At 44.6% G+C, this 20955-nt stretch overlaps 1 protein-coding gene across 1 annotated transcript in view; it reads left to right on the plus strand.

Annotated features, from left to right (window-relative positions):
- Nucleotides 1–20955, plus strand: part of LOC8030752 — a 172254-nt gene that overhangs the window by 13059 nt on the left and 138240 nt on the right. The window contains exons 3-6 of the mRNA XM_029987492.4: nt 725–843; nt 1734–1799; nt 4708–5104; nt 7006–7695. Coding sequence (XP_029843352.2) covers nt 725–843; nt 1734–1799; nt 4708–5104; nt 7006–7695 — 1272 coding nt within the window. The remainder of the gene's footprint in view (nt 1–724; nt 844–1733; nt 1800–4707; nt 5105–7005; nt 7696–20955) is intronic.

Below are 20955 nucleotides of genomic sequence, written 5' to 3' on the forward strand. Positions count from 1 at the left end.
ACTAAGCACCAAAATGACGTCGCCCACGAGACAAGCGAGGAAAGAAGTGCCATTTCTTTTAGCGTATTTAGTGCCTGAGTTCCGTTCATCTTGAAGAACTTGGGAGGTTGGACTTGAGCTGGCGGACCGTTAAACGTTTAGGGGAGCGAAACGTCTGCGAAATTTTATGAAAGCAAGAGCAAGGATGCTGTCGACCTCGTTTGGTACAATAGACGTCTCTCAAAGCATAGTATTATTGTAGTTTTCCGTTTTTCTTCACTGTCCGGGATCGTGTTGTGAGTGTATTTCATGAAAACAACCAAGTCTGGCGCTCAGGCAAACACAGAAGACGTAAAACGGTCACGGCGATGTTTTTTTGAACTCCCTAATGTGGTCAAAATAAACACTTTGTGCTACAACTAATTGCTACACATAACCGAGGTAGCTTGGCACCGGCAACTGCGTAGCAATAAGGCATATTTTCACGAGCTGTATTTTAAGGAGTTAGGGTTAGGTGGGGTTTTAAAGCCATTCATCAAAGTTGACATAAAAATTATGACAATAAATGAAATAAAAGATCGTAAACGACGTATATTTATGAGGAAGTATATTTGAAGTTAAACTTGGAGGCACGTAGATGTAGCTTCGGCTGAGGTCCATAGTAGGACGAGGTGAACTGAAAATAGAAAGCAGTTCTTTGAGGAAATGACAGCGTGTGCCACCTAATCTTTCTCTGTTCGCCCAGGCACACGGTTGGGCCAGGCGTCCGAATGCTTCGTCTACTGGAAGGACTCTCACACCGGAGACACGTGGGGCCTCAACTTCACTTCTCCTCTAGACGCCAAGCAGTTCAGAGAATGCTGCGTGAGTTGGGTTTAGTAGCCTGTCCTCTTGGGCAGCAACGGCCGTGTGTATATCGCAACCCCAACCATCTCGATAATGCTGGGATCTCAACATCACCTTGTGAGAGTAACCACGAACCCATCTCACAGCGACGAACGCCGTCATGATTAGCCACGTCCTGTCGTAAGGACCACATACTTGCCTGTTAAGCACTTAAAAAAAAGACTATACTTCGTTTCAGCTTCGGTCCGAGCGCGGCCGATGTTATGGGCAGAAGGGCCAATAAAACACCGCAAAAAGCAAAACGTCATGGCCTGCTCTCTACAGTTGATAGGACCATCCGGTATTCGCCGAGTCTCTGTGCGCGCTCCTCCGCCGGCTAGTCCTCTCAGGAGCAGAGAGCACGCCATGACGCTGCGCTTTTTGTGGTGTTTGATTGGCCCTTCGACTTATAACATCGGCCGCGCTCGGACCGAAGCTGAAACGAAGTATAAAATCAATTGAAAGCCATTACTGGATGTATCACGATTTCGTCTCTGTGACACCAAGAACGGGTTGCCTTGTGCTTTGGGCTTGAATCGAAGAATGCTCATTTGTCAAGCGTTTTTTATACCCAGCGGTAAACTGTTTCATGCGATTCAGAGAGCCATTTAAGACATTTTTTATGAAGCTGTGCATATTATCAGCTTGATAATTAGGATGGTTGGGCTTGGCTGATTTATGCATTCTCCTCAGTTTGGGATTGAAAATGACAAAAAATAAATAAATATAAGAAATGGAAGTAGACGGTAAAATTCGAGGTCGTCGATGGTTAGCAGGAGAGGAATTTCTGGTGGGCAATGCTGAACCAAAATTGGAGTGACCACTGGTCGGTGTGGACGACTAAAAACTGTTTTCTTTGTCTCACACAGTCCCCGGCTTTCAAGTTTTCCCGCAAGGCATCCTCCTCTTATTCGCTCAAGCTAGAACCCCCAAAGGTGAGCCTTCTTCATTACTAAAAACATATCTTTAAAAGTCCCAATCAAACGATAATATGCTGGCACAAGTTTATACCAATCATAGAGGCTGACCGTACATTGGCCGCTCTCTCTTATTTGGTCCTGTATAATAACCCGCACACTCTAATTGTCAAGTAATCCCGCGGTCGTCCATGCGCTCGCTCGAGGACGAAGTCGCTAATATTCTTACGCGCACACAATCTGTCTCTTCTGGTTTTTTGTTGGTGCCTCATAGATTATTGGCACATGACCAAGTAAAGTACTAATCAACAATAACTTTGCTGCACAAAAAGAAATTAAATAAAAAAAATAACAGCACAAAAGCAGCACGAAATAAAGGTAAATAAAGGTAAAAACCAGGCATGGTCAAGCGCTACCTCCGTGTTCTGTTTACATTCGTGTTGTTGCTACAATGATCAGATACCAACTTGGCCATACTTCCATTTTCTTGGATAGCGTTGCTAAGAAGAATCGAGGAACCGAATTTTTTGTTTGCGCTGTTCACAAACACTTCCCGAGACACATATGCTGTTTATATTTATTATACTCGATAGTTTCTGAACGAATCCTACGCGATTTTTATATTTTATTTACTTTACAATACTCGAGGCCATTGCAGGCCCAAGCAGGGTGGGTCAATACAAAGCTTGAACAATTTACTTGGTGTGCTGAAAAATAAAATAAAATGCACAGTACCATGGTGTGCGCTAACAGAAGTAAAGTTATGACAGCGGCAAAGACAAATATACCGGCAAACAAAATGTTATCAGTACATGAATGGCCTACACACAGGCGTATAAATAATAACACAAAAAATACAAGAATACAAAACACGCACAAATCGAAGTGTTACATCATTACACAAGTTTAAACTACAAAGTTGAAAAAAATTGGAACTCGATGAAAATATTATGAATGCAAATACTCGTTGTCTAGCAGACTAGGAGTGTTTGTTATTTGTTTATTATAAAGGATCATCACATTTAAATTATAGAAGAATATGCTTTAGCAAATCGCTTAACATATGAACATTCCAAAATTTCGTTCGGTAAAAGGTTTTATTCTTCTATAGTCCGGGAAAAAAATGGAAATTTAAACACACATATTGTCGATTGAAAGGCACGGATATGTTTCGAGTTACTTGTTCAGGTAGAGTGTTCAAAGGAGGCGAGAAAGTACGACATAGGGTCGATACCCTTTTGTTTTTTGCAATACAGTACAGTAGTTTTAATCTTGATAACTTTATTCGAGTAGGCAACAGTTCAACATTTGATAATGACATTGATCGGATGGAAGTTTTGCAGGCGGTCAATCTTGTCGTTGCCGAGACTAATCTGAGCTTTCTTCTTCTAAAACAAAGTATTAGAAATGCAGATGAACATATCTTTTCTATGTGCACGCCCCGACTGAGGCCTGGTGTAAGCGTTATTACTAAATAGTTTACAAAATCGACCTTGGACTGTTCAGAGCGATTAAACACGTAGTAAAAAATGAGTGGGCCTTTCTTTTTAGTATAAGTTATAGAAGCTGTCTTTTTTTAAGGTTAGGTTTCATCTTTTATTTTTGGCGCTAATCAGATACCATGCTCAAGCTGTTGTTGAGTGTAACTTGATCATTAGTAGTTTCTACTTTTGTGTACAAGACACAATCAACCGCGAAGCCTGTTTTTAATTTGTTTCATTGCATCCGTACGTTTAACTGTGTCCATATATCGGTTTGTAACCAACAAGGCAGGCGATTCGCATATGTAATATACCTACCGCAGTTATGCATATAGGGGATAATGCCCCCCACGAATGTGATGTGGTATATTGGCCTTTGATCGACCAGTGATATATTGGCCTCTGAACTATATATTGGCTTCTGAACGAGTTGTCAAGAGTCTGATTATGTTTATATACATATACTAAGAGGGAAACATTCAAATTGCCGGAATGCTTTACAACAAACGTGCCTGGTTGGTCGTGAGAGTCCCGTCCGCGGGAAGTAGACTGTTGGATCAGAAAATTTGGAATTGGTTTTAAATATAATAGAAGACGTCGTGGTACGTTGACAAAAATATTCCTAGAATTACCACATCATTTATTAAACAGCTTAAACAATCATTAAAAAGACACGGCGGTGCAAAACGCTATCGCATTTAGCCACACTCTGCGCAGAGATTTCGACAACTATTTTCTTCATCCGAGGATTGCTAAAATTCGCGGCTTATCGGTTTGAATTGATTTTGATGAAACAAGATCGGGAAATAATTTTTTTTAGGGGCCGGGGGGGGGGGGGGTTATTGGTAAATATTGAAAACATGGAACCATAGAAAGTCGCGGTCACCTACTGCTCACCCATCGTACAAAAAACAAGGTGTTCACACTGCCGTCATGATCTGCTGACTCGCCACAGGCATGGTCGAAGCGCGTTGTATACTTAGAACATATATACAGCCTTTTTTGTATGACCCAGAGCCGTGGTATGACCAACGTGAGTCATACAAGGACGCCGCAGACCGCAGCTTGTCCGAGGCGTGCATACGATGTCCCTGTCAGGCTGTTTATAGACCGACACGCTGTTTACGAAGAATCGGGCGTTTGCCCACACCAGGTGTGGGCACTGCGCGTGCGCAGAACCCGAATTCGCGTGAAGCGTCTGCGCATGCGCAGTGTCGTCGACAGCGCCACCGCAGCTGCGTGACGTCAGGGCCGCGTGTTGGCCTATACAAAACCTGCCTGCAGACACGTTTGAAGCATCCATACGTACGAAGAAAACGTGCTTCGTGCTCGCTCGACGCGCGTCCGAGGGCAATCCTGCCATCGTGTCTGTCGCGAAGAGCGTGTTTGTTTTATTGCGCGATGCACGGGCCTTAACTCGTTCTCCGTGGCGTTCTGGAGCGCAGCAGAAGAGCAAGAGCAGCAAGCGCAAGCCCCAGTCGACGCCCAGCTCCCCGTCCCGGGGCCGCGCCGAGCTCCAGTGCACCTGCATGACTGCCGAGAACCTGCACCGGGCCCGCAACGGCCGCGTGCGTTACACCGGGGGCGCGGCCACGCTGCCCAGGGCCCAGCAGCAGGCCGTGTCCTCCTCGTCGGCGAGGCCGGACGCCCACGGCGGCGGGAGGGGCGCGTCGGCCACCGCGTCCCGGGCCCAGGCCGGGCGCACGAAGACCTCCCAGGCGTCGACGGCCGCCACCGGCGGGTCGAGCACGACCACCACGGCGGCCAGCGTGCACGGGGGGACCTCGGCAGCCGCGAGGGGGCAAACACAGGGATCGACGCATCATCGCAGAGCAGCCGCCGGTAGGGGTTCCTTGTTTCTTTTGCGTGATTGGTTTAGCGGGGGATAGGCAATACCCGAAAATGACGAGCGCCGTGACTGTGCGCTTTTGGCGCTGTTCGACTGCCTCCATCGTATCGTCGCCAATAGGGTCGGACCTAGAGTGAAATGTTGTATAGGGTTTCTCGGACACAGGGTTGATCGCAGTTGGACCAGTCGTGCTTTTGGGCACGTTATTCCTTTACTATTACTATTACAATTTCAAATGCCGAGAAGTAGTCGATTACTATTAGAACTACGGGCACATTATTTCTAAAACGTAATTTGGTTACAATTACGGATGCTTAGTAGTTAATTACGATTAGAACTACCGGGACGCGAAGAGTGGTTTACTAAAATTATAAATTAATTTCGGAAACTAACGATTCTTTCTAACGTGGTCTGCCCTGCTTCGACGATGGTGATGTTTTGTCCACACTGAAATGTATGTGTCAATCTTTTGTTTGACCCCGAAGGGTTCAGAGTGTTCGGAATTTTACTTTTGTCCAATTTCGTGTCTGTCTCTTACCTACTTCAATATTGGCGTGATATCCTGTGATCTTTTTATTATGGTGCGAATCAGTTGTATTATTTTGAAACGTTACCAAAAATTTCAGTGATCTTTTTTTTTTTTTTTTTACCACTGCTTAAGTTAAGAGCGATCTCTAAGTGTTAATCGGCACCAAAGGAATCTAATCGAGGCTCAACTTTATTTTTGAAAGATTTGGAAAATATCCGACAGCAGCTGTTGAAGGGATGTTCAATGTGTAAATTTTGATCGTAGCATTTTTATTTCTTCCCTTCATCCTCAAAATTTATGGCACTCGCTTTGTGTGGGGCATCTTGATGGCATTTCCTCGCTACTGCGCATCTTTGGAAATTGCTCGCAGGCGTGCATCTACGGTCGGCGTCCTGACGCTGTCTCGGCGCTTTCGATGCACCATGAGTTGTCAGAATCGCAGTGAGGTAGACATTAAGGGAATTAGGACAGAACTATTAAACGGGTAGATTATTCTTGTATTGGAACGCTCATAGGCTACTTAGCACATGTAGTAAGATTCGATATTGTTAGAGATCTAGCAATTGAATTAATTAATTTACAAATGTTGACCAATTTTATTTGGCGACCAGGCAACACTGTGCAAGTTAGTCACATCGTGGTATGGTGCCTGGAACGCGTCTCCAACTGGTGTGTTTACCGCCTCCAAAAACGTGGTCCCTCGATTTCCGCCTGATGACGTCATAAAAGTGCCACGCGCACTCGATGACATCAAGTGCGCGTCCTGAGACAGACAAAAACATACCGGGTCAATTTAGATATTAAAGTGCGAATATTAAAGTTATCCCGATATGCCAACGGCTTTAGAGTTTGAGGAGGAGGAGGATCAAAATGAAGATAACGTCACTGATGTGGTCAATATAGACTGTGCGAGAAAATGAACTACGGTTCATCGACACATTTATATCGTACGCACCTTGCGTACTTTGCAGGGAACCCTATTTGTGAATTTTAAAGGCCTTCAGAGTTGCCAGGAGTGTTCGGAATATTGGAAAGGAAGGGGGAGAAGGGGGGGGGGATCCGACGAAAGTGGGGATTTTTTTCCCATTATCCCTACTTGTTTACTAGAAACGTATGAAGTATCTGAAGGCCCCCTGCTCTGTGTTCCGTCGCCACTGCACATGTTCGTCGATTTTTAGTAAAATCGCATCGCGGCTGTTGTAACACGCATGCGCGAAAGTGTTCTCCTGGCTCGCACGTACAATAGGGGCCCTGTAAGTATGCGCTGTGTCAGCGTCAGACGAGAGCCAGATGGCTTTCTCGGTTGCCCAACCCTATTGGCGCAACTGTACAAAGCGCACGCCTGTCCGTTCCTCCCCGATGCAGCGGGACCGTCTCGCGGCGGCGGCCCGGGCGGCGGTGGCGGCGACTCCGCGCGTGCCCACTACGCGTCGTCGTCGCGCAAGGAGCAGGCCAAGAGCGTGGACTACAGCCCGTCCAGCCCGCAGCTGCAGGCCTCCAGCCGGTCCAAGAGCTCGGACAACGTGTTCGAGGAGGCGTCCGGCCAGGGGGACCTGGCCGCCCTCAGCCTCGACTCGAACACGCTGAAACGCATGCTGGACCCGCTCCCCCCGTCCTCTTCCTCTTCGCCCGACCAGCAGCCGCCAGCGGCCACGCTACCTTCGGCGCACCGGCGAAGCCTGGCGTCGGCGCTGACGGCGTCCCGAGACCGCCAGCACCGGTCCGAGTCGGGAAGGAGGCGGAGTCTGGAGCGGAGCGTCGGTCTGGACCTGGCGGACGGCTCGCCGCCGTCGGACCACTTCCTCTACGATAACCTGTGCTACGCGACCACGCCGCCCAGCTCGAGCAACGAGAGCAGCTCGGATGAGGGCGGCCACGGCGTGGCGTCGTCGGCGGACCAGCGCGGCAGGCAGCCGCACGAAGAGTCGCCGACCAGCAAGCTGCTCATGGAGTACGAGACGCACCTGAGGAACGCGCTGGCGCGGGGCTTGGACGCCGAGAGCTATAGTCTGCACACCTTCGAGGCACTGCTCACGCAGAGCATGGAGAACGTCGGTGAGTCGCCTCGCTCTGGGGACGCTGCTCTTCTCCTCTGGTCGCACCCTTCTGGTTGCGTAGCTCTGAGTGTTTGCAGGTCGTGTCTGAAGTTTGCTGTGTGCTCGAATGTTTGAAAGAATTTCTTCGCGGTAAGCACTTGAGCCGACTTTACCAGGAGTGAACCATCAGACTTTTCTTGTAGACCGGTGGTTCTCAACCAACGATGTTTCGCGGGCCCCTTGTGGATCGGCGGAGATGATGGAGGACCCCGTTCGGGGTGATGGGGGGGGGGGGGGGGGGGAGTATAGGGTAAATATAATATTAAATGAATAAATGGATTTAAGTAAGGGCTAGTGTAAAATAGACCTTTCTTATTGACATGCACGCGAGGAAACTCGCCCAAAAACTGAAACATTTCTTCTAGACCTGGAAAAAAAACTTTTATTGCCGGGCTTGACTGATGAACGCGGACCCCGAGACTTCCTTCGCGGACCCCCATTTGAGAACCACTGTTGTAGACGAACAGAGGTCTTGTTGGCAGCCTTAAGGGTATACTGCGCGGCACAGTTAGTGCGAACACGGCGTTTTTGGCTTTTGCACTTACGGGCTGTTGACGACCGTAAATGTATCATTTTTTTAGACCACCTGAGACTGTATACCGCTTTGGTTGGTGCCACAGATAGGCACGTTCCATCACACTATAGTGGCCGACAGGTTAAGAGTTCAGTGACGCAAGTTTACGCCAAAAGCTCCGCCAGTTATGCACCCGCTTCACATCCATCCGTTGTGTAGAAAATAGTGCGTCGTCTGCTCCGCAACATTGTATTCATGCGTGGACGAGGAGAAAGGGGGGGGGGGGGGAGGGTTAATTAACTCCGCTGCTGATCTTCTAACTAAACGAGAGGTGAATGATGGCAGGACACGACTATGATCTTGTTCCGTGACGTCTTCATTCGTGATCGAGTAATCAAAGCCTGTGAATCTACGATCTCCCCGTAAAGCCATCACACTGGGATGGCACCAGCTCAGTTTTTGGACCCGAATCCGACTCAGAGCGTCCTTTTACGCATTGACTGGACACAAGACTCGGCCGAACCCTATATCCAGCACTCGTGCCCAATCCGCGCCTGCCCCAAGAGGGCACAGATTGGGCCGCTTGGGGCAGGGCCAACCCTTCCCAAGCGGCAAAGACGCTAAAGCTTGGCAAGAGTCACCGCGAAGCGGCAGACGCGTCGCCGCTTTGCGTCGTCGCGGGCTAGGGTCGCGCTTGTTCTGAGACGCTGCAAAACGCGCTGACGGACACGCTGACGCAAGCTACAGGCAGAGCTGCGTGGATACATTAGTGATGACGTTTTCTTGTTTGTTTTTTCATTTGGAGACAAGGTCTCCAGAGAACAGGGCAAAAGGCAGATACATACTTCCTGATGCGAGGCCCAGTCACCCTAACTCATTGCGTCGGCTAGCACTGGGAAACAGAACACAAGTAATAAATATAAGGAAAACAAAACATGGGCAGATGCCAACAGCACAATTACTATAACAAATGACAAAACTACAACAACAACAACGATATGTGGTAATACATTGACGAATTATATTTATTATGTCGGATACATAAGAAAATACCTTTTTGCTGTTTTCTAAGCTACGATGAGAAACACTATTTTGTCTTATTTCCATAATATCTTGATAATTGTAAAAAACAATGAGGTATTAAATATGCTAATTCCGATTCCTGAAGGTCGTCCTTAACAGTGGTATTTTATAGGATTTATTTCTCGAATTATATGAAGTATTACCCCAAGAATATATCTAAAAAAAATCTTGCTTGGCTTTGAATTACATCATTCCCAATATGAATTGAAGTTTTAGATTAATCAATTTGCTAATATTGAGTAAATTGTGCTTTAAAAACTACGGAGGGAAAAGTTGCGTCTCGATTGTCAAAGAAAACGAGCGAATCCGCCGTTCGCTTGTTCGTGTAACTCTGTCGCTCTCTGCTTAATGACGTGGTCAATGGACAATCGACTCAAATGTGTTGGTCAGCAGTCAGTGTCACTGAAGCGTGGATCGCGAACAAAGTATTCTCAGCGTCGACGAGCACGAGCATCAAACAAGAAACCTCCGATATTAGAGCGTCATAAACAGAAAATATCTGAAGAGCACGATTCGAGTACTGATCTGCTGCAACGCTTGCGTGATACTGTCTTTGCATTGCGGGCACGACAAGAATATTGTCGTCGCTGTAGTTACTCTTCGAGGGTATCTGTAATTGTTAAACACGTTTGGCACAGTTGGCGACGTTGAAGCACTCGGCAGTTCTCAATGACGAAGTATCCTTATTTATTCGTTTTTATGACAATAATTTGTCTAGTATACGCCTAGCAGACTACGGTCTGTTGCGGGCCAAGAATAGAAGGACAAGCTCCTCTTATAACACCTCCACTCTTTCCAATTTAGCAGAGCGAACGCTGGAGAGGGGCCGGCTGGAGAGGGAAACACCAATCGTGGCGGGCAGAGAACTTTGAGGGAGCGGCTGGTCTCGCTATTTGTAACCTGCAACAAATTATAGTCCGCGGCAAATGCTCGAGAGTTATTATGTACGGTGGCGTTTCAACCCGAGACTTTGGCAGTGTACCCGTCAGACACTGTACCGAATGCAATACGTAGGTGGTCGAAGCTAATATGTGAAACCTAACAAAAAAAAAAAAAAAAAAAAGAGAAAACAAAATATTGAGGAGATTTGGCTTCTTGACATCTTTTAGCGCAATGTCGGCCGCCATTCGGAGGGCCACAGGAAACTCTTGTCGAAAATACGGTGTACAAAAAAAAAAAAAAAAAACAAAAAAAAAAAAAAACGAAAAAAACAAAACAGGAAAATTGATGAAGTTTTTTTTTGGTAAATGCAGCGTCTTGTTTTCGATGGAAGAGAGCTACTGCGCACTCTCCGAACGTGTTCTACAGCCCAAGAGAGAGAAAAAAAAAACAATAAAAAAAAAAAAAAAGATGGCAGCGCGCTGAAGGCGATTATAGGAAAGGTCTATTCGCGACTCCAATTCACTACAGGTGGCGCCACTCGTTTTCCAAAATGGCGGTTTTAGTGAGTGTCGGAGATGCGTGTCGGTATAGTACCAGTTGCTGAGCCTGTCTAGTGTGCTGGCTTCACCAAGCCACACAAATTATTCCTACCTATACAAGGAAGCAAGCGTGTTATGAGCGCAGGTCACCTCCTTATCCTAAAAACTGCTTTTAGCGTAATATCTATGCCAGAAGGAACGTTTTAATTCTGGAATAAAACCGAAACTAACCTCTCTTTGGGATTTGATTTCTTGGTAGTTCATTTCGGATTCTTTCATAACTCGAACCGTCTCGGAGTGTAATTATTGAACTAAAAAAGTTGCTCGCGGAAAAATTATTTTGTGACGTACGTGTCCGATCCAAGCACTTCGAGATATTTTGGAGAGTTCTGTGTCCCTTTTTGATATTTGTGTTCTTGCTACTTTTTCTCGCTCGGATAATTGTCGTGTGAAATAATGAACTACGGTCTTTTTAATGAGTTTTTGGGTATTTTGATAATTAATTGTGTTAACATTCTTCCCAAACACAAAAATAACACAATCGATCCGAATTTTACAAAATATCGCTACGGGTGATGAGTTTAGAATATGTTCACAAAACATATAAATTAAAAAAAATGCTGTTCTCACTGAAAAAAAAAAAAAACAGACAAAATTTGAGTCACACAGCATAAGGGTGGGTATTTTAAAGCAACGCAGAGGCATATGACTTTATATCATATCCAGTGTTTGACTGTTTGTCTATCTTGATAACGATGTCAGAGTTTTTTCTATGCTAAAAACAAAACAAAATGAGAGCTTTCTGGGAAAAAAAAACTTTTATGGTTAAATGGGGTATTTTTGTGATCCTGACATTTATTGGAAGCACAAATTTCCGCATTTTCTATTAATAATAATAAATATAATTGATATTTGTTACTACATAGTTTTTCAAGCTCTAATATAATTTGTTTTTCATTATCTAACTTCAAACACGCTAACAAGTATGGCAATCGAAACTGCAAATTATCCTCACTGGTGCCAATTTCCGCTTGTTTAATTAACAAGTTATAACAAGTTATCAAATAAAAATAGTCTAAAATCAATGAAAACATTCTAGCTAATCTTAGAAATTCATATAAAATTACACAAATTGTGTGTCAAGTTATCAAAGTCGCGACTTTTGACAGTCGGCAAAACTTCCAAAGTCGCCACCAATCCTTCCAAACCAAATGCCCCAAAAGGAAAAAAAAAGAATGGATTTACTTTTTTTTAATACTAATCTTCGTAGGACCTTTACTCTCTTTAATTTTTTACGCGCCGTCGCTTTGCCAATCTCCGCCTTTCATGTTCGAAGGAACACCTCCCCGCTTGCACGCCTGATCACTGCAGCAAGTGAGTTTTAGTATTGCGTATACGAGCGAAGGCAAGCACTGTGTGTTTGCGATACATGTTTCACACTGCGCGTGCCCGAAATTGCGGTCTTGGGTTGGAGCACGGCGACGGCACGCGTGCACAGCGTGGACGCAACTCTAACACAAACGCACAGCGCTTATGTTTGCTCCTATACGTAATATTAAAACTCTCTAACAAGGTGCTATCCCATACCGGCTGCAGCGCTACATTGGCACACTGAAGAGTGTTGTTTGTATTCGGAAATGACATTTCGCGAGCCATGATCGCAAGCAGTTCCGCCGTGCCCGCTGAGCAGGAGAAGTGGGGGACCCTCAGTAGAGTGCTTCCCGTTTCGGCCGCGGGAGGGCGAGCAACAAGCTGGAGACGCAAATAGAGTCACCGACAACTCAAGAAAGGCCGGGCGTTATCGGTCCGCCGCCAATCAGGTTGCAGCATTAGCCGATAAGGAATATAAAGAGCCAATCACAAAGCAGCAAGAGGCCTGAAGTCAGTGAGACACGCTCATGCGCTTTTTGAGCTGTCAGTCACTATGCCACGTAAAACGTTCCGAAAAAAAAAAAAAAAAAAAAAGTATCGCAAGTTATTCTTATTGTACTTTTTGGCTTAACAATTTTTCATTTTATCAGCGTTGATGGGGCTTTCTCCAGATTCGTTCGAATATTTCTGCTGGGACACCCGGTATAATTCCCGGAAACGCGAGAAAATATCTTTTTAGGGAAAAATCGGGACAGTAGCCGGTTTCAGAAAATGGAAACTTATTCTTCGCTTCAGAAAATGAAAATCGAGTTCGGGTATTTGATGGCACGAGGCACGTGACCTTCTATAACGAATCACTCGTAAGATAAGGCTGCACCTCTACGACGAGGAAGGAACTTTCTAGAATGAACTCCAGGGGGGGCTGTATGCAAGATGGCGGCACAAAGGAACCGGGACATCGCCGCCTGCTACGATTGGTCAGCGCCACGCCGTTGACCAATCGCAGCTAAGCGACGATGTCCGGGTCCCGCCGTCTTGCATAGACCGCCTGGATGGACTCCACCGAGACCGCAGAATGATTTCAGGCGTATTGTTATTCCGTTCACGTAGATTAAAACAACAACACCGGCTGTTAGCTGACACCAGAAGGAAAAAAACCGTCGTGGTGTGCGACGCGCCTTTGAAAAGCAACGCGCGTGTTTTTTTTTCTTATTTTCTTGCTGCTTTTTGAAGCCTGGTTTTCGTTTGGTGGCTGTAGACGAATGCTCATGTGCTCGTAGGGTCATCATTCACGATAAAAGACCGCAGAAGTCTGGTCGAATGCATTGTTTTTGTTGTGGTGCGCGAGTTCGGGGTGGTTTGGGGGGGGGGGGGGGGGGGGGTTGAATGCTTTGTTGCCTTTTCTCTAATCGATTTTGCGATTTGCTCGTTATGTTTAAATTCTGCGTGCCCTGCGTGTTCTTCCTCGACCAAATACGAAAATGACTCAGCCTGGGTGGAAGTGGGCGCCTGGGGCGCGACTGAACTCGAGAACTCGGCTGGAGCGAGACGTAGTTTGCCGCCAGTTGGAGGGCTGAATTGGCGCAACCATTTCTTGTTTTGTTTCCTGAGTTAGTCGAGAGACCCATAAGACTTCATGTATCCGTTTGCCGTTTAATTAATCTCGATTGACTTATTTTATTCCCCTTGCGTCTTTCTAAGTCAATATTAAAAACAAAACAAAATATCAAAGGGGTTTCACTTCGTGTTTAGTGGATCGATTGTTGCACAAGCGAGCATTACTCGCAAGAAAAGAAAACAGAAAAGTTTCAAGAAACCTTTAGCGAGTAATACACAAAGAAGTGATGACGGCAGGGTAGGGGCCACAAAAATGTTTTGATTTCTACGTAGCTTCGGAATAATTACTCGCAAGCGCGCGGTGTCGTGTTCTGCGTTATGGAATTCCTTAAGCACTACCGCTTACGAAGCGGGAATTGTCTGCTTTAAACTTGCATTTGGAAATTGAATAGAGTTTGTTTTTGATTTCATATACCTCAGGAGCTCAAATAGCCTACTATTTTTAGAATAAATATTACATTAATGCGACTACAATCTTCAAATTAAAAACAACAACAACAACATTACAAATAAAACAACTTTGCAAAAAAAAAAAAAGAAGAAAACTACCTGAAGCGATGTAGAGTCGCCATGGACATGAAGGCATAACATTATATACGGCGTGCTTGTGCCCTTTATTTTACCTCTGCAGTGTTTCAACGCAGGGCATCGAAGAGACAGCGCAGAAACATTGAAAATCTTGAAATACACGAATCGGTATCCATTGCGAAGGGCATGATGCCTTATAACTGTTGTAAAGAACACAAGATACTTCGGTGCGTCTCGTCGAATATTATCGTTAACCGTTTAAATACTGTATTTGAGCGGGTACTTAATTTTCTTTCAATCATTTTATTTGTAAGCAGAATGTTTACCTATACACGTGCGCGTACGGAACTTGGAGGTAGAAGCTCACACTTTCACACTCTCACATTCCAAATGATATCTTCAGTGCTAGATAATAATCCTCCTTGCATGTGTCTACCATCAAAACATTTGTTGTTGTACCCTGAACTATTCGCCGAAGCTGTTAGCTGAGATATTTTTAACTTAGCAGCAATAGCGTGACTTACGTTACAAGTCTATAGCCACGTGTAGGCGTTACGTTTTTGAGTGCTCCAACGAGAATCTTGGGTTCCCGGGATTAGAGCTCTGTAGATTGTAATCCTTGACTTTATTGAACCTGCAGTCGCGTTCGCGACTGTGGCTCTGGCGTTCCAGAGATTTCGTATTTTAATCGTGGTTAGAGATTTTTTTACCTACTTCTCCTTGTGCATGTCTTTCTAGTGTGCATATTCGTTCACATTTGTTAAACAAACGAGGACTACTATATCTCGGTAGTAATCTCGAAATACAGACATCAAAGAAAACATTGAATAACCTAGATATTTACATTCAATACTACCGGAAAAACTAGATTGTCGATCCAAAGGGGACAATTCCTTTCTCACTTCAATACGGATGATGTTTTTTGTGCTGTTCAGACTCGAATCCATCGCAAACTGAGTCTCGGGGGACAAACACGCCGTGTATACACACTTGGACCGAAGGCGCGCCGCGCCTTCCTTCCCCAATCTCGCAACGTTTCGCCATATCTCGCAATTCCCTCTTTCCCCAACAACCACGCTCTTCCCCAGTCTTCCAGCGAACACACAAGACAAACCGACCTCCGAGCGAGCGAGCGGGCGAAGCATGCCTTCCCCGCAGAAAGATATAGACGGACAACAAACAATCTGTCCTCCGAGAGTCGTGAGATTCTCCATCTCTCCCCCTCCCACAAAAAGGGGAGAAGAGTCAGCGAGGTAGATGACCTCTCCCTCCTTCTCCTCCCCCTCACCATCTTCACTGCATTGCCGGCTTCTCCTCATCACTAATTAACGTACGGATGCCTCTTCCTCCCTTTCCCTCTTCCCGTTAGTCCACTTCTGGGTCGCGCATAGGCCTCGCTGTCTGCGATCGATGAGAAGGCCGGCCTCTCTTCCTCGCCTCCTTCTCCCTTCTTTCCATTTCCTTTGTCACGTTTACCGGACCTTTCTTTCCCTTCACACTGTGGAGCACTGCTGCCGAGGCGACGCTACCCCCACTTCTCGGTCTAGCGAGGAACCGGGACAGAGTTCGGGAAGCGAAGCTGCTCCTAGGTTCGGAAGGATGGGTTGGGATATGATGGGGAAAGGGGAGAGGAAAGAAAAAAAAAATTGGTCTAGGGGGAACCTGGTTTTCTTAGTCTCCGACAGATGGCGGCACCGCGTGGTGTGGCACCGCCGCGATCGATGCACTTGTGTGAGGGGCACGGGATGGTGGGGGAGAGACGCGCTTTGCGTGACGTCACGGATGGCGGCCATGCCGGTGGGCCGGTACAACAACTCCTAGTCTTCGAAAATTGCACGGTGCTGACTGCCACTTTATAATTTGAGCCGAGCATGAGGCGGGGCATTCCGAGCCTCGCTGTGCGTAAGGATTCCAAGCTCTGTAAGACGAGCTTTTGTGCATTCTAGTTAAGACTTTGAGGTCAGTGCGCAAGGGCTCGGTATTTACCACTAAATGTTCTTTTTCTTTCTCGAACAAAGCCTAAAAGACGACATTATTTAGTGACCATCATCAGCACGCAATCGTTGACCCGCCTTGCGTCGGTATTGCCTTAGAAGTCTTCGAGGACAACTAAAGATGCAATTCAATTATCACGAGCGTGTTGGTAGCGCTTTTACAGTACGGAAAGAATAAGCACCGCCCGTACCTTTGCTATTTTATTCAATGGTGCCTAGTAAACATACCAAACAGGTATCAGTGCTCATTTGAGGACGAGAAACTTTGTCTACTTTATGGAGCAATCGCGTGCTGTTGGCTTAGATCAAAGGTGGCCAAACCGCAGCTCGCGAACCGCATGCGGTCTTCGCTGGTCCAAGTGCGGCTCGCGGATCCCTCGTAAGGGGACACCCCCCCCCCCCCCTCCCCTCCCCTCCCTTCCTCCCTTTCCGCGTTTCTCAAGGATTTCATATTAAAGAACAGCTTGGGGTTTGGCAGCCTTGTGCCCCCATACGTACGGTCGAACCGCTTTTCACTCTTATGTTTCCACAGATCCTGTTTCTTTCATGGTTCGAGGGAGTTTGCCGGACCCTATGGGGAAAGGCATCAAGGACAGGGACTGTCAAACCATGCATGCTCTTTGCCCCCCCCCCCCCCCCCCCCCCCCCCCCCCCCCCCCTCTGCGCCTCTTGCAAGTTTCTTGGTTTTGTTTGCGGCTCATAGGCCGGGTCAGCCTGGCCACCCCTGGTTTAGATCGTGAAGATTTAGCTACCATTGAGGCTGCGAATTGTTTCCTGACCGACGGGTACTGGGAAAAGTATAAATGAAGCCCTAGCGAACACAATAAAATTAATAATAAATAAAAAATACCAAACAATGACCAGACTGCTCCGTGTTCTAATTGATATGCCAGCAAGCACCAAACTTCTTGAATCAAAATTCCTGTGGTTCGACAAAAAGATTGCATTTCTGTCCGTGTTTTTCATTGGCAAATGATGCAACACAATTTTTCAGCGTCCCACAGTGTTTTATTGACTTGTAGTAATTAATAGATAAGTCCAGTTGATTTTCTGGCGAAGCTCTTGTTTTATTTTCGAGGTTGGTAAAATCGTAATTTTTAAATTTCTCTCACCGGATGCAACGAATTTATTTATCTTATCATGAGCATCAGAGACAATAAATTATTTTCAGGTTTCGTCCGAAACCGCGTTTTGTCTGTTAAACTACGAATTCATCGCAATCGTGGATACACCGATTGCGATTGAGGATATTACAGACAACAGGGTGCAAGCAGCTAACTTTTTACAGTCAAACACTATAACAGACTAGCTACTTTTGATCTTTTCAAAGTATACTTACCATCGCCTAAAAAAAAAAAAAACAATTGCTGGAAGGAGAATTAAGAAAAGTTTTGGGCGGTTATGGTAGAATTTTTAGTTGACTAAAATGCAACATTCGTTGCAATTTAGTCAATTATCTAGAAAACAAATGAAGCCAATTTGTTTCCGCCAAAATTTTCGAAGTTTAACGAAAAATTGCAGGAATTTCTTTCCTCCCTTTCTGAAGAATTTTCCCTTGCTTTTCTTTAGAAGCACAAGATTGTTAATTTCACCTTTAATGCTTACCTTTTTGTTCCAAACTGTATTTTATGGCCGTATTACGTATTGTGTAGTCCAAGCTTCTAGAATAATTAAATGAGCCTGCTACTAAAGCATGTTCAAATAAAAAAAAAAAGCATGAAAGAAAGAGACGGAGTTAACATTTTTGTTAGCTACGCTGCTTTTCAAATACTCCTGTGACTCCCAAAATATTTTATTTTGAAGTGCAGAGACCGATTACCAGTTCTCTAATAAATATCCAGTGCGGTTGCGTTTGATCTGCGCTTTATGCTTTTTGGTGGCTTGACCTAACCAAAATTTCGCTTTGGGCACCACATTTAAGACAATCCTAAGCTAAAAAATCGGTTGTTTCACTCTTTTTTTTGCGTTTAAAAGTAAATATTTTTTTTTTGTTTCTTTTACGCTATTCGACCATTGCGAGAGTACAAAAAATAATTGCCAATTGAAGGCTGGCTTGTAAATTGGTTGAAGGGCTCCGATGTGTAAACAGAGCTGGCGGGGATATATTCCGTGCAAAAAATGAAACAAAGAGATGACCCAATTCATTATTTTGTGTAAGATCTTTCCGTTTTTTTCGTAGCATTGTTATTAGAACATTCGGTTCCTCATGACAAAAAAGGAACCAAGAAAATACGGAAGTGATATTTTTTTTCTGGGAGGGGAGATCTTACCTCATGGCGGCTTCCTTCTTTTTTTTTTTTTTATATCCAATTTTGTCCACAAACAACAAGCTTTTCGTTCCGCTCAAAGTAAGAGTAAACAGACGAAGAAAAAATAAAGGGGGGGGGGGGGAAGGTGCACTGGAATCGATGAGCGGTTTCTTCACTTATATTTTTTATACTTTATCCAAAAACAAACAAACAAAACAAACTGACAGACGTAAGCTTTAGTTTCCGTCGAACTTGGTGCGTTTACAACATTGCATTTTTTTTTTTTTTATGCTGGGATTTTGTAGAGAAGCTTGAGCCGTTCGCTGGGTTTTCGGAGAAGACGACTGTTTATCTGGAGCGGCGGAACAACGACATCGTTTCGCCCAACGATTTTTTGAAAGCGAACACGCCCCATCTTTCTTTTCTTTTTTGCCAGCTTTGACAGAGACGCAACTTAACGAACTGTGTCTCCCTCATCTTCTTCCGATTCGTTTCACATTTTTTTGCGTCTTTTGTGCGCACAATAAAAAAGAAGCAGACATTTTTAACGCTTCTTTATATATTTTATTGATTTTCGTTTTCGTTATTTTGTTCTTCGTTTCGCTAGTTGCTTTTCAACGATAGCAACGATGTGGAAGTAGAAATAATACGATATAAAACAATTGGTGCAGCTACTCTATGAAGGGGTTGTGTGTGTCGGTGCGGTTTCACCGCGCAATTTCGTTTGGTTTTAGTATGCATAAAGCGTCGCAGGTTTCACTACATTCCGTGCTCGTTCTGATTTTGTTTTGTTTTTTTAGTTATATATAAAGTGCTCTCTTTTGTTTTGCTTTTGTCTGGAGGCGGTCTCCTCAATTTTCTAGCGTTCCGGTCTGTAAAATTCGCGCTCGTTCTTCTTTTTTTTTGACTGCATACTTTGCGGTTGCAGTGTAAAGGAATGGTGTTTTCGTTCTTTGCGCTTTTGTTAGCCCACCGGCATAGTTTATCCTCGTTTTTTTCGCAAAGAGGTGAAAGAAAAAAAAAAAGAAGAAAAACCTTAAAGCAAAGTATGGCAGTCGGCACGTCTAGGTTATTTTTGTTTCAGCACAAAAAAAAAAAAAGATTTTTTTTTTTTTTTGCGTTTTGTTATGGAGTTTACGGCACAGACAGTTTTGATGTGAATTTTTTTTGTTAGTTTTTGAAATCAACGTTGGAGTGGTTTTGGTTGTTTAAATTTTCTAACGGAAATCAGTTCTGCCATTTGTCCTCGATGTCTTGATTTTTACTTTTATACATGTAACGGAATAAGAGTTCAAATTTCCCCGTCTTTTGTCATTTGCTTTTTTCTTCGGTTAGCGAACAAGCTTTTTTTTTTTTTTTTTTTTTCGTAATTCTTTTGTCGTTTCGATTGGGATGGCTCATTTGGGAGCCGAATATATTTTTGAATGTGCTTATATTGAGTGCAGTTGTTTGGAATAGGAACCTGGGTCGATATGAGAAAATAGAGTCGTCGTTAATTCGTCGAGAAATGCTGTTGAATGAAACTTGGAATGATTTCTAGACGAGTTATAACTAGGATTTTGTGAGTGTTTTCGGAATTTATTTTTCGGCAAATTCGGAGGGTCTTTTTCAGAGTTTATTTTTTTTTTTACGGAAATTCAGAGTTCATTGGACTTTATTTTTGTTTGATTTTAAATTTTCCGAATTCACGAGTTTATTTTTATTGTTTACTATTAAATAAATAAATAAATATTCGAGGGTAAACGTATGCTAGATAAAAAAATAAAACGCGCTTCTATCAGTTCTTATATCTTCAGCAGGATTTGGCGTTTGTGACACTGTCATTAGCAAAACTAATTTGTCACACGACAAACGTTGCACACAAGTGTTGCCCCGATAAACGCCGATACCTTCAAACCAAAAAACTCCTGGAGGTGGTCGCTGGGAAACTCGTTTTCATCCCATCCTCCTATCCATCAACCATCCCATCCTATTCCATCAACCAACCCCGATGCCGCGCGAGGTGGAGTCGTGAATGATGCAATAGAGAAGCTTCATCTGTCCCATTTTCCCATCTTATGCAATATCCATGGTTCATTTCTTTGACTGTTACCTCAACACCCTTTCTTCTCTTAAAGCACACATAGTATCGTCCAAACTGGAAACCAAAACAGTGGCCTTTCTCGTGACGCGAAAGTACAATGTCCTGTTCTGGGAGCTATACTTTGACAATGGTTCGAAATTTGAAAGATAACTCTGGCACCAGTCTCTCAGAGCCATTGGCCCTGTGCACTGATTAAAATTAAATAGAAACTACCGTGTTTGTTTTTTTTTTGTTTTTTTTTGGGGGGGGGGGGGGGGTAGAGGCACATACAAATTTCGAGTTGATAGGAAAAATTCGAATTGACCAAAATTTTACCGGCGGGTGTTTTTCGGGGTTTTTCGAATTTATCCAAAAACACG

This window comes from Ixodes scapularis, unplaced genomic scaffold, assembly GCF_016920785.2.
Source record: "Ixodes scapularis isolate PalLabHiFi unplaced genomic scaffold, ASM1692078v2 PGA_scaffold2__306_contigs__length_199485367, whole genome shotgun sequence".
NCBI lineage: Eukaryota > Metazoa > Arthropoda > Arachnida > Ixodida > Ixodidae > Ixodes > Ixodes scapularis.